This window comes from Symphalangus syndactylus, chromosome 16 (assembly GCF_028878055.3).
Source record: "Symphalangus syndactylus isolate Jambi chromosome 16, NHGRI_mSymSyn1-v2.1_pri, whole genome shotgun sequence".
Lineage (NCBI taxonomy): Eukaryota > Metazoa > Chordata > Mammalia > Primates > Hylobatidae > Symphalangus > Symphalangus syndactylus.
In genome coordinates this window covers 94,777,264-94,790,679 of record NC_072438.2, presented here as the reverse complement: position 1 = coordinate 94,790,679, position 13,416 = coordinate 94,777,264, and the positions used below count along the sequence as shown (strand labels likewise).

General features: G+C 41.9%; 1 protein-coding gene across 1 annotated transcript in view; it reads left to right on the top strand.

Moving 5' to 3' along the window:
• Positions 1-13,416, top strand: part of ADCY2 (adenylate cyclase 2) — a 436,796-nt gene that overhangs the window by 225,909 nt on the left and 197,471 nt on the right. Inside the window, exon 4 of the mRNA XM_055246496.2 lies at positions 3,218-3,367. Coding sequence (XP_055102471.1) covers positions 3,218-3,367 — 150 coding nt within the window. The remainder of the gene's footprint in view (positions 1-3,217; positions 3,368-13,416) is intronic.

Below are 13,416 nucleotides of genomic sequence, written 5' to 3'. Positions count from 1 at the left end.
ACTGTTCTGTTACAACAAGGCCCTCTGAGCCAAGAGAATTCAGAGGAAATAAGTGGGGAGTGGGATTCTAGGAAAACAGGACAAGGCAGCACTCACATTCCAGAGGATAGAGACTCATATTGGAGCCTCAGTGTCGGTATCAAAGTACCCCATTTCTATGCCCTGCAGAGGAAGCCCAGGGACAGATGATGGCTTCATTCAGTTCTGTTGCTTACACTTGGTTTTTATTTTGGAGGAATGTACTCCCTAAAATGTTGACGGGTTTGCTTTGAAGGCATTTTCTGAGGAGGAAGAGAAAAAGCTCTCATGAATGATCACTGAGTTGTTTTTATTATTATTTCACCTACACCTAATAAGGAAGGAGTGAGCATTTTCTAACTCTGAGCAGCATGGTTTGCTTTGGCTTCTCTCATTTCCTGCATTCTTTGGTGCACTGTTCTTCAAAGCATATCCAGCAATGACAAGGTCTGAAGAATTTTTAGCAAAGCAGATGGTCATTTTGCAGAAGCAAAGTGTGGCAGGACTTAACTGACAATGCACCATTGGACACGGTGCTGAAATCAACTCCTGTTCAGCTAGTGGAGGGTCCCCTCTAATCGGAAGCCAGGAAGGTCATCCGGGCTTTCCACATGCTCCAGGACTGACATTCTCAGAAGAGGTGATGCGTCAAAGTATGGCAATGGCAAGGAAGAGAGGACTGTGATGCCAGAAAATGTGTAGAAGTAATACTGAAGACTGCCGCATTGCTCTGAAGTGCTGGGCTGCTGCACCCGCTTACACACAGACTATGAGCACATAGGCCTTCTACACAGAGCACGTGTGTTACCTGCATATCACCTGCACACACGTCACTCAAGCATGCATTTCACACACAGATTACACACAAGTTATATGCATGTATGCACACCACATGCATACACCACACACAGATCACACACACAGAGCAATTCCCAGTAAAGATTTTAATTATCCATACTAATATGGAGGAGATAAAATATAGATGCATAACTGGACATTATGGGGGTTAGCAGTGAGAATGTGGGTGAGCTTGAGGAACTCTCTGGCCCCAAATCTCTGTGAAGTGAGTGAGTTTCATGGAACAGCATTGAAGGCCCCTTCTAATCTGCATCATTCTGGACCCCACTTCTATTGTGCATTTGCATTTATTCAGAGAGAACCTCATCACATCATTCTTTTAATTTCTAACTCTGTCCTCTTTTTTCTCTGTATCCCAAACATTTATTTTGTAGGACTTGAGGAGGCTAATAATATCACTGTTTTCCTCCTGTGTTCAGAACCTTTTGAGAGATAGACCAAGGCACTGGGTAGATGGAGAACAAAATGTCACCTTATTACACTTACACCTATTTGGAGAGTACAGTTAGGAATAAATGATCTTGCTGATTATCCCCTGAGTTTACCCATCTTCCCCTACAGCCATCTGTCCCCAAATCAAGGTCTTTCCCAGCACAGGAGCAAGTGGCCCACTAGGTCCACTGCGTGGCTGAGAATGCAGGACATGGAGATGACCCCCCACTTCAGGGAGGAAGACCCTGCTTATGGGGGAGGATGGGGTAAGATGCAGAGGGTTCATATCCTTTTCCCAAACCCTCAAGTTAGACCAATTTCTCCTGCTCTCCTTGGGAGGAGTGACCTCCCCCACCGCACAGAGAGGGATGACAGCTATGATTCTCTGTTCAGTCCTGTCACAGGGAACTTTGAAGATTTAGGAATAAAATTCCCATAATGGGTTCCAGCCACTCCTGCTCACCACGTTGGATGATTAATGTGATAAAGTGGTCTGTGTTATGGGGAGATTCTTAGGGAGGAGCATAGGATATTTGGAACTGATGCCACTGACTTGTTATTAAAGCCACTAGTGACCTGTCTTGGTGAGAATACAAGTCATGTGGAAATCGAGGGTATGGTGGATTTTAACCAGATATGTCTATCCACTCACAGATAGACCTGTAGGTCTTGCCGTGAGCACACAAGAGCTTGCTCTATGTAAATAGTGGGTTACACTAAAAAGACCATTGTCATACACTGTTGATGATAATGTAAATGGAACATTTCCTGAGAGCAATTTTGCAATAGATATCAATAACTTAAAAATACTTATGGCTTTTCAGTAATTGTGTCTGAGGAAATGATCAAATATGAAGCCAAAGCTTTACACTTGAGGTTGACCACTATAGCATAATGCAAACGCACAGAATATTAATAAGTATTGAACAATATGGACATATCTAAAGGATGATACAGTCACAGAACTGAATATTATCTAAGCATTTAAAATGTTGTTTCTATAGAACTTATATGAGCTAAAAAATATTTTATTAAATGTTAAAGCAAAGCACAAAACTACATTCAGAATGAACTGAAGCTCCTTGGAACAAGATAGAGGTCTTGACACAGTAAAGTATGCCACCAATTTTGAGAATACAGAGGGAAATGGAGTAGGCAGACAAGGCCATATGGACAGCACAGTGTTCTGCTTGGGCAGGACAATTATAGATTTTTTTAGTTTGTCTTTATATCTTTGTTTTTCTCCCAAATTATATGAACAGGAATTGTTTTTATCATGAAAAGAATAATGAGTTATATGTTTTGAAAGACTACCATATTTCTACATAAACAAAAGATAATGGATGAATGTCACTTATCCAGGCTCAGCAAATACAGTTTTGGCATGAGGGCAGTTTGTATTAGTCACCTAGTATCACCATCATGCTGCATAACAACCATGAAATCTCAGAGGTACACAATAATAGACTGCAGGTTGACTAGAGCAGTTCTGCTCCATGTATCTCTCATCCTGGGACTGGTGGGCTACCTGGAAGTGTTCTTTTCTTAATGAGGTGCAAGAGAGTGACCTGAAAAACAAAAAGTCTCCTAATCCTGGGCTGGATCTGGCTCATGGTTATTTCTGTCCACATTGCATTAGCCAAAGCAAAGCAGATCTCATGGCTAAGCCCAAAGTCAAGGGAGGGACTGCAAAGTCATCTACCAAAGGGCATGGATCCAAGAAAAGGGCAGAACTCTTCTGGAGATTGATGTTTTCTGTTAAGCAAATAAAAATGTTACTTTGGAAACAGAAGTAAAATTAACTTCCTGCAGTTATCTCTCTGAAGACTGTTGCTAATGTGCACTTTGTTTTGATTGTATTCACAAGTGAGAAACAGTTACCCTATTGAGCAGCTCTTTCTGTCTCTAGATCCTGGCCAATGTGATCATTTTCATCTGCGGGAACCTGGCGGGAGCCTACCATAAGCACCTCATGGAACTTGCTCTTCAGCAAACATATCAGGACACCTGTAATTGCATCAAGTCCCGGATCAAGTTGGAATTTGAAAAACGTCAACAGGTAATGCCTGTTTCATCTTACATCCACATTACTTTAGGCATTATTAAAATGATGCTGTTACTATTGATGTTGAGTTGGTTCATTCATTCATGAGCTTCAGAAAAACCAGAGAAGAAACCCTGGGCTCTGTACCTGGGGAGTGTCTTAGTCTGCTTAGTGCTGCTATAAAGGAATACCTGAGGTTGGGTAATTTACCAAGAAAAGAGGTTTATTTGTCTCATGGTTCTGCAGGCTGCACAAGAAGCCTGTGCCATGTCTACATCTGGTGAGTGCCTTTAACTTCCTCCACTCATGGATAATGGGTAATGTGCAGGGATCACTTGGCGAGAGAGGAAGCAAGAGAGAGGCAGGGAAGGAGGGGCAGTGCCAGGCTCTTTTGAACAACCAACTCTCATGGGAACAACAGAATGAGAAACTCCCTCAAACTCCCTTCCCAGGGAGGGCATTTATGTGTCCATGAGGGATCCACCCCCAAGACACAAACACCTCCCACCAGGCCTCACCTCCAACACTGGGGATCAAATTTCAACATGAGATTTGGAGGGGACAAACATCTAAACTGTAATAGAGAGTTATGATCAAAAGAGCAAAGATTGCATCTTCCCCATGCAGCCTTCGGACCAAGGGACCCAGGATCACCCACAGCCAGATATGCCAACCATCATCAACAAGTGGCTGGGGAAGTCAAATAAGAACAGTTCGTGAAGATGCTCACTTCTGGTTAGTGTTTGTGACAAGCATTTGCACCAGCAGAAGTACGAGCCTCCCCATCCTTGCCCCCTCACCGTGCTGTGCCATCACAGCACTTCCTACAGCACCTGTTGTCCACATAGGATGAAATGTTGGAGTCTTCCTCAGGGAGGTGATTGAAGAGTCTGGGGAGGAGCCAGGTGTCATTGTCAGGGGCATCCTAGGTTGATTGTTGTGGGTGACACAAATGCACATCAGGGAAGTGTATAGACTGCAAGGAAGCATTACAGAAAACAAACAATGGAGACAATAGGAGATGTGTGGGGATCAAGATATCACCAAGGATGGTGGAAAGCAGGCACAACAGATGTACATGGAGAAGAAGCCATAGAGGGGCCCTGGATTTGCTGTGCTTCACTCCGGGTGATGGCAGATATCCATGTGAACAGCTGTGTGTTCCTGGGTTTGTGTACTTCTCACTGGGAACCCAGTCTGTAAAGCTAATAATTAGCATGGCTGGCTATAAACACTGTGCTCCCCCTCCCTGTGGGCCTTCGTCACATTACCTAAGCTCTTAGCAGTGTTTGGCATACCATAGATCTTAATTATTGTTTGTGAAGTTGTATTGAGTTAGTTCACTCTATAAAATTTCATGAAAGTGTATTGTGGTGGGAACAACAAATATATCCTTTAAATTTTGGCACTAGTCCTTTGTCTGTGTGTGGACTGCTGAATGGTAATCACATTGTTTTTTGAAAACAGGGATCCAGGATATTAGTTCATTCATACAACAAATACTTAGTGAACATCAAGGCTGTGGCAGGCACGGCTCTAGGCACTGGGATATAAGTGTAAACACTGCCTTTGCATTGGTATGATTAGCAAATATTATGGTTTGTTTTTAAAAAATACATTTTGTCTTACCACCTGTATAGCAAAGGTATTCAGGAACCGATGTTTTTGTTTGTTTGTTTGTTCTAGGTGTGTGTCAAATTCTGAATTCAAAATTAAGAGACATAGATAGTTGTTAACTTGGGACTATTATCCAGTTTATTCTTATATACCTATTTTCAGTAACGTTTTACATCTGGGTTCTAGAAAATTCCACAGTTTCGACAAGTAGCACTTAGCATTCATGGGTGGTCCTGCTGTAGTGCACGCTACAGGGTTCAAATGTTTTGGGAGAGATGGTTTCCTTTCTCAAGCAGTACAGACTGGAGCAAGTTGGGCCTGACAGACATGTTTAACTTTTTTTTTCATCAGCTCTGTAATCTCCTTCAAAATAGCACTAAAGCTACAGAGAACAGAAATTCCAAGTAGATGGATTACATAACCTAATATTTTTAGGAATAGCTTTGATAAAAGCGGTTTCAGGTCACTGACCTCACCTGCACACCATATTTCTCTGAAGAGACCTGAGCAGCCAAAAGCACATGGCATCCCTTGCCACAGTGAGCTGAGGGTTAGAGGAGCCACACTGACCTTGTGGAGCTCAAGAACTGGACCATCATGGGAGACATTAGAAAGACATGCATCTACTAGTTTCAGAAAAGAAGCCAGCGATTCTTTTAAAAATAAAGAAAGTGAGAAGGGACACTTTAAAGAAATAAGAACTGATATTAAATATGTTTAATAGAATACAACTTTACATCACAAGAGCATTTCGTCACAAGCGTTGGAAGTCCATTTCCAGAGTCTACTCCTAGAATGCAGTACCTTTCTTGTCAGGGCTTCAGAGAATATGTGTCTACGATGAGATGTGTTTGTACTTTTCTCAGACCAGCATGTAATTAAATGGGAAGAAGAGATTATTTTGGTTAAAAAAAAAAAAAAAAAAAAAAAAAAAAACCATCAGTAAGATATAATCTGATAGATTTAAGGAAACTAGTAAAAACTGGCCAGTGGCAATCTGTGTGACCTTCATAGAAGGGAGAGGCCCCTGAGATACTGAGGCCCAGTAGGGCCACTGATCAAATTCAGGTTTGGGTTCCATGTGTCACTTCCTGCTCGCCCTGAACCACAAACCACCTTTCACTTCATCCACAGTCACTGTGGCAAACAGTAATGTCCTTCAAAGTTCTTCATTCAGGAAGGATATGTGTTGACCAGCCAGAAAACAGTTTCAGTCATTGTTTAGATAAATAAATAGCATCCAATTTAATGTACACGTTAGCAGCTGCGTCAGAGAGAGCTGGTGCTCCCAGAGATTGAGAGGCGGCCACCTTGGGAGTTCCTTGGCCTCGTTTCACAGCCCCACTCTCTGCTGTCCTTCCTCCTTGGAAAGGATGCAGTGGTGGGTTAGCCCAGGAAGCCATCCCTCTTCACCCAGGATAGGGTCGGGGGGAGGTGGGGGGCTATTGAAACTATTGGGACCTGTCTAACGATTCTGAAGTCTTTTCAAAATTGCAAAACTCCACGCTTTCTTTTCTTCAAATTTTGTGATATTTTTCAGATGCAAGTGAGATGAATTTCTAAAGACTAAAGCCCATGCTTGAATAAAGTGGCTATTTGTACTATAAGATTTTGAGGGAAGAAGGAATGAAAAATGTTGCTAGAGATTTTCTCAGAGTTGTGTTCTTGCTCTAAAAGTGTTCTTATTATGAACAATAAAAATCATGACTTTTTACAAGATAAGGAAAAGAATGCATTGCATTGGAATTGAGGCCACCTTTAGAAACTGAAGGTATTCACCTGTCTCGAGTTTTGACTTTTGTCTTAAGTTTCATATCCCACAGTAAAATCCGCGGCTGTTTCCTGAGCACCGTGTATTGTGGCAGATGGCTCTTATCAGACCTGAGAAAACATATTTCAGCGAGTGTTGCTCTCTAGGGTATGTAATAGGCTCTCAGGAATTAATGAGAGCTGGATTCACAGCAAAACAAGAACACTGTTTGCTAACTGCCTAGGCAGTTGAAATAAATGCTGTTTCCATAGGAGTAAAAGCCAGGTTTGCTATTTCATAGAGGGAGGATAAACCCTCTTTAATTTATATATTGTCTTTGTTTTAAAATAATTTAACAAATTTTTATGTGATTTACTTAATCTGAACCATCCTGTGGATCAAATATGATGGAACATTTCTTTTAGTAAAAAATACTAGTCAAGCGAGGCTCAGAGACCCCATGCCATAACTGGATTCTGCAACTCTCTGTGGGGGTTGTGAACCAGTAGTCTTTCTGGCTGTCCTTGGATGCAAAATTGTTTTCCTCTCTGCAGAATTTGGTGGAACAAGAAAGTGATCGTTGGGTGGTCATGGCTGGGTAGATGATGACAAATTTACCTGTTTTTAATCCTAATGTGATAGCAGGTATTATAATGACTTTATTGAATGCATTTTATGGCTCATTTGTTTCGCAAGGTGAAGAGTTTTTGAAGTTTTTCTAGATTTGGGCTGCTAAAATTTGGAAAAGCAAACAGAAGCAAGTACTATTTCTTTAAGTTTTTATAATGTCCCGGGTAGTTTATGTAGTACTTTATGTGTACTGTTGTGTCAGACTCCTATTGCTGCTGTAACAAATTTCCACAAATTTGATGGCTTAAAACAGAACAGATTTTTTATCTTACAGTTTCAGAGGTTACAAGTCCAAAATCAGTCTCACTGAGCTAAAGTCAAGATATTAGCAAGGCTGTTTTTTTCTGGAGATTTTGAAGGGAGAATTCATTTCCTGGCCTTTTCAAGCTTCTGAAGGCTGCTTGCATTCTTTGGCTCCTAGATCCTAGCCCCTTTCCATATGTAAAGTCATCAGGATAGAATCTTTCAATTGCTTTCTCTCTCTCTCTCTCTCCTTCTTTGTCTTTTTTTTTTGAAACACAGTCTGGCTCTATCACCCAGGCTGGAGTGCAGTGTCATGATCTCAGCTCACTGCAACCTCTGCCACCTGGGGCTCAAGAGATCCTCCCACCTCAGTCTCCCAAGTAGGAGGGACTACAGGTGTCCACCACCACACCTGGCTAACTTTTGTTATTTATTGTATTTTGTTTTGTTTTGCAATGTTGCCCAGGCTGGTCTTGCACTCCTGAGCTCAAGCAATCCACCCACCTTGGCCTCCCAAAATGTTGGGATTACAGGCATGAGCCACTGAGCCCGGCCTGTCTCTGACTTTTGATTCTGCTGTTGCATCTTCTTCCTTTTCTCTGACTCCAACCCTCCTGCTTTACTCTTATGGCTTCTGTAATTACACTGGACTAACCAGGCTAATCCAAGATAACCTCACCATCTCAAGATCTTTAATTTAATCACATCCACAAAATTCCTGGTTTGCCATATAACCTAACATAGTCCCAGATTCCAAGGATTAAGATGGAGATACTTTTGTGGGACCGTTAGTCAGCCTACCACTCTCCGTCTTCTTTATTCCTACGGCAACTCTAGGACCTAAGTCCTTTTTCCCATTTAAACTGAATAAAGAAACTGTTCACATTACTTGGCCCAGATCACTCAGTGAGTAAGTGTAACTTCCAGGGCCCTTCTGTCTTTCATGTTGGTTTTGCATGGGTTTTCTGGTCTTATCTCTGGGAATGTTAACTGGAGATTTTCCAGGACATGAAGGACTCTTTGATGAAAGTCCTACAAAGAGTAGGAACAACTTTGAGCAACTTTAAGCATCCAAAATGGTATCCTGCTAAGCAGGCAGTCAGTAGCTGTTCTTCCATTGAATTCTCATGCATGAACATGAAGCAACAGAAATCAGCTGCCATCCTACTCCCTCCATGACCATGCTGAGGCATGGGGAGGGTTTGATGCCAGCCATGCCATCCCCAAAGATCCCTCTAGGGTCAGCTTTCTTCTTCCTGGAGGCAAGAAGATTGAACAGAGGAGTCTGCAGCTTTGTCTGCTTGGACATGTGGTGGTGAGTTATTCACAACAGTCTTTTACCAACCCCATCTCTGCATGTTCAGTTTACCATTTGCCAATGAAATGGACCTTATGAGGACTCATCAATGACAAGACTAATTGTTTTACCCAATTGTCTTCACCTGAGTTGTTACGTGGACTTGAGGTGAGGCATCTCAACAGTTATGTACCTTTTCATAAAGCCAAGCTGGACATTAATAGTGTGAGACGAATTCAAGCCAGTGAGACTTTCTCAGTGCAGTTGCTGAAGAATGAAAGCAGCACATTTTAATATAAATGTTATGCCTAAGCTTTGAGGTGCGAGGCTGGGGGATGCACCCAACAGGGAGAGCCTAACAGGAGAAACACACATTGTGCGGCAGGTATAGTTTGGCTCAGATACAAAGCCCTTGCCTGGGTTCTGGCATCTCAGACCATTAATTAAACTCTCCCACACCCCCCGCTTATGTTTTTGAGATCTCCACTTTTCGTCTTTTATTAAATCATTAGTTGTGTCATTTTTTTTCTTTGGTATCTCTTCCTTGATAAAGAGGCCATAACTTCCATTCATCTTGGTCATCACATTGTTTTCATTTTGTTAAATGATTAGTATATACTTTTCTGTTTGGCATCTCTTCCCCAGTGCAGAGGGCATAGCTTAAGCCAGTGTTGGTTATTGCTTTTTTCTCAACTCTCATTAGTGAAAGATTAAATGATGCGGAAGATGACACATATGCTTTACTTGAAAACTGAAAAAAAAAATGAAGAGCTGAGATGTCATAAAAGGTTCTGATCACAGTGTTTGCTACTCCAATCCATCAGAATAAACTTTAAGAAATATTTTCACAGTTTGCACCACACTGTGTTATATTGGTTACTTAAATTCTCATGAAGCTCAGATGTGATGCCTCATTGAGAAATTCCAGGACAACATATTTCAGGATGCTACAATTTTGCCATGATGTTTATGGATGCTTTTAAATGAGAAACGAAAATTAACTCCAGAAAATTGTCAATAATCCTAAAATCAAGTCTGCAGTATTTTCTGAGAAGTCCTTTAGTTAGAATGGTTGAGATCACCACATATTTGCGAAGATTGCAATGAAGATTGTGCTATGACTGTGCAATCAACCTCCTTTAAGGAGGAGTCAGCAGTTACAGATCCAAGATCCAGGGGGAGGATGAAGGAACTCTCAGGCATCACTGTCCAGTCTTCATGCCTAACAAATAACATAAATGTAGGCCGTTACAGGGGTTTACAAAAGCCACATTAGCAACTATTTGTTCATTCTTTAAAAAAAAAAAAATGGACATTTTGGCTAGGCGCGGTGGCTCATGCCTGTAATCCCAGCACTTTGGGAGGCCGAGGCGGGCGGATCACCTGAGGTCAGGAGTTTGAGACCAGCCTGGCCAACATGGTAAAACCCTGTCTCTACTAAAAATACAAAAATTAGCTGGGCATGGTGGTGGGCACCTGGAATCCCAGCCACTCTACTCGGGAGGCTGAGGCAGGAGAATTGCTTGAACCCGGGAGGCAGAGATTGCAGTGAGCCAAGATCACACCACTGCACTCTAGCCTGGGCAACAGAGCGAGACTCCATCTCAAAAAAAAAAAAAAAAAATAGACATTTTGCTTTAGAGGAAAAAAAAAGAATTATAGTAATTAATCAAGCAGAGATTCTTTTAATGATTAAATATATGCAGGTATCTATTTACGTCATGGCAGTAGAAAAGCCAAATGCTAAAATTAAACCTTCTAGAAGTTTCCTCTGTATAAGAAACTTGAGCAAGACCTCCTGCTCCTGTCCACAGTGAAGAAGCAACTCACCTATCTTGTTGAAGAAACACCTGGAAACATTACTTCAGATTATCACAAGCAGATTTTTGTTGACAATGCTCAAGAAGCCCTCAAACCCAGCAGTCACGTACTAAGGAGAGGACCTGATTTTGATGTTTCTGAGTGCCCTAGAATTTTCAGTATTTCCTGGGGACTGCCTATTTTTAATACTCTGTGATATGGTACTTTGATGCTGGCAAGAATGTTTAATAGGCAAAGGATAATCTAGTGAAAAGATTCAAGAAAATTTGACATCATTTGATACCACTAAAATAAAGCCAATAAAAAGCAATTCTAACATCCGCCCTTTTGTTTCATTAAACATTCTTGTGATATTTGTCACATATAGAAACAAAACTCAAGTCTTCTGTGATTGCCATCGTATTTTTCTTCCTGCAAATGTAATCACAGATAGGCCACTATGCCCTTTAATGGGGGGGAAAGGCATTTTGAACTTACTTTCATCGGGCTGACTTCAAAATGTTGAAGTTACTGATCATGCATATTTAATAGTATATTACCATGAGCGCAGTTGCAGATACAAATACCTCCTATGGCCCTAGTGATGTGTTTACTGAACTGAGGTATCCATTTATATCTGTACCAAATTGAAGGTTAGGACTCATGAACTTTAGGGTTTTGTTAATTGCATACGTGTCTTCAAATGGTATTATTTTTGGGGATTTTACTTTTAGGGTTATCTGAGTGCTGTCAAGATTTTAGGAAATTTTATCCTAGAACTTCTGTAGAAGAGCCCTTTAATGTATTTACATATGATGGGCCATTTAATATATGTGTGTTAACAGGTGTGAAAATTCCTCCCAAAGACTAACGTTGTCATAAATGTGGACTATATGATGCACTCAGAATGCAGTGCAAGAGGTCTGTGGGATAAGGATACTCACATAAACCCATTCATACCCTTTTCAAATTGCATAGTAGTTTTACACATATTCTTCTGTTAAATACAGGATTATGCAAGGTACAGAAAAGCCCTCTTCTCCTATTTATCAAATTTACAGTTTTCTTTGGCTTGTTAGGTGCTGGCGATTTTCCCAGGTTGGGGAATGCAGAGGTAGCCAAGACTAGAGGTCCCTGTTCTCTTTGTGCTTAAATTCTAATAGCAGGGGGCAGACTGCTTATCAAACCCATAATTTCATGAGAAGATATAACAAGATAATGTGACGAAGCATGGTGGCTGGAGAAGACCAAGAGGCCTGTTGGAGGGGGCAGGCAGGGAGGCTTCTCTGGGGATGTGATATCTACGTTGAAATATGAGTTGCTGAAGGTCTCAGACCTAGGAGGGCCTGAAGAAAAATGTTCCCAGCAAAAGAAGTGGGAACTACCAAGGTATTGAGTCAGGAGCCAGGTGGCCTGTTTGAGAAACACAGGGGTCAGTGGGACAGCTGGGGAGAGAGAGGCAGGAGCCAGACTGCATGCTGGGCTTTGCAAGGTGGGTCAAAGACTTGGGATGTTATATTGAGTGGGAAGTCACTGAAGGGTTTTGAGTTAAGATAGCAACGTAAACTGATTAACATTCTTAGAGGATCCTTCTGGCTCCTGGTAGAGGATGGGTTGGAGAAGGGATGAGTGTTAGTAGGTGACTCCTTAGAAGCCGTGGCATACTATGGCAGCAGTACAGGCTGGATACAGGAATAGCTTGGGTGAGAGTGGACAGATTTAGGACATATTTTAAAATTGATTTAGTATGGGTTACTTTTGGATTAGATGCTGAGTGAAATAAAAATAAAATAATAAAGAGAGCTTTCTGGGTTTTGAGCTTGAGCAACTGGATGATGGTTGGTGTGGCATCTAACATTTCAACATCTTTGGTCACATTATTTATTGGGAGGTAAGGTAGAGTAGAAATCCAGAGTTGAGTTTTGAACAGCTAATTTCAAGATGCCAAGCCAGCAGCTGTAAATAAGATCTGGAGTTAAAGATGTGAACTTGAAAGTCATCAGCATATAGTTGCTATTTCAAGCTATAGGACCAGATGAGATACCCCAAGGAGAGAGTGGGATTAGAAAAGATAAAAAGGGTCCAGAACCAAACCTCAAAGCACACGAACATTTGAGCAGGAATAGAGGAAGATGAAGAAGCCCAAGTCACTGAGAAAAATCAACCAGTTATATAGATGATTTATTTTTTCCTAATCTAGTCTTGAGTTCACTCTCATGATAGTGGCTGTAAACTCTAGCCCTGCCCTGACGGGGATCCTGGGGATGTGGTTGTGGGTGTTTCCCATGTGCCTTTCATGGGATCCTTCTTTGACCTCACAGACGGCCTGATACCTAAGTGTCTAGCCTGTGGCCAGGTGTCCCTCTCACGGGAAGCTTGTTTATCCTGGCACATGCCCTTGTGGCTCTCGTCTGACCTGTGTCCAGTTTATTCCTACCAAGGCAGCCACTCTCCCGGAGAGCCCTGACCAGGACAGAAGTTAGGATGGGGTAGAAGAGGCAACTCATCAGAACCCATGAAACGACAGAAGCAGTTTATTGTTTACAGATCTGGAGAAGAGAGGGCGCAGCACCATTTGCAGGGCCAGCAAAAAGCAGGGAGCCATCCAGGACACACAGGCTCAACCAGCAGGTGCAGAACGAGAGAGAGAGGGAGCTGTGGACCAAAGCCTTTATTGGGGTTCAGGACATTATGCAATCAGGTTTCTAATTGGTGGGTTTAGAACAA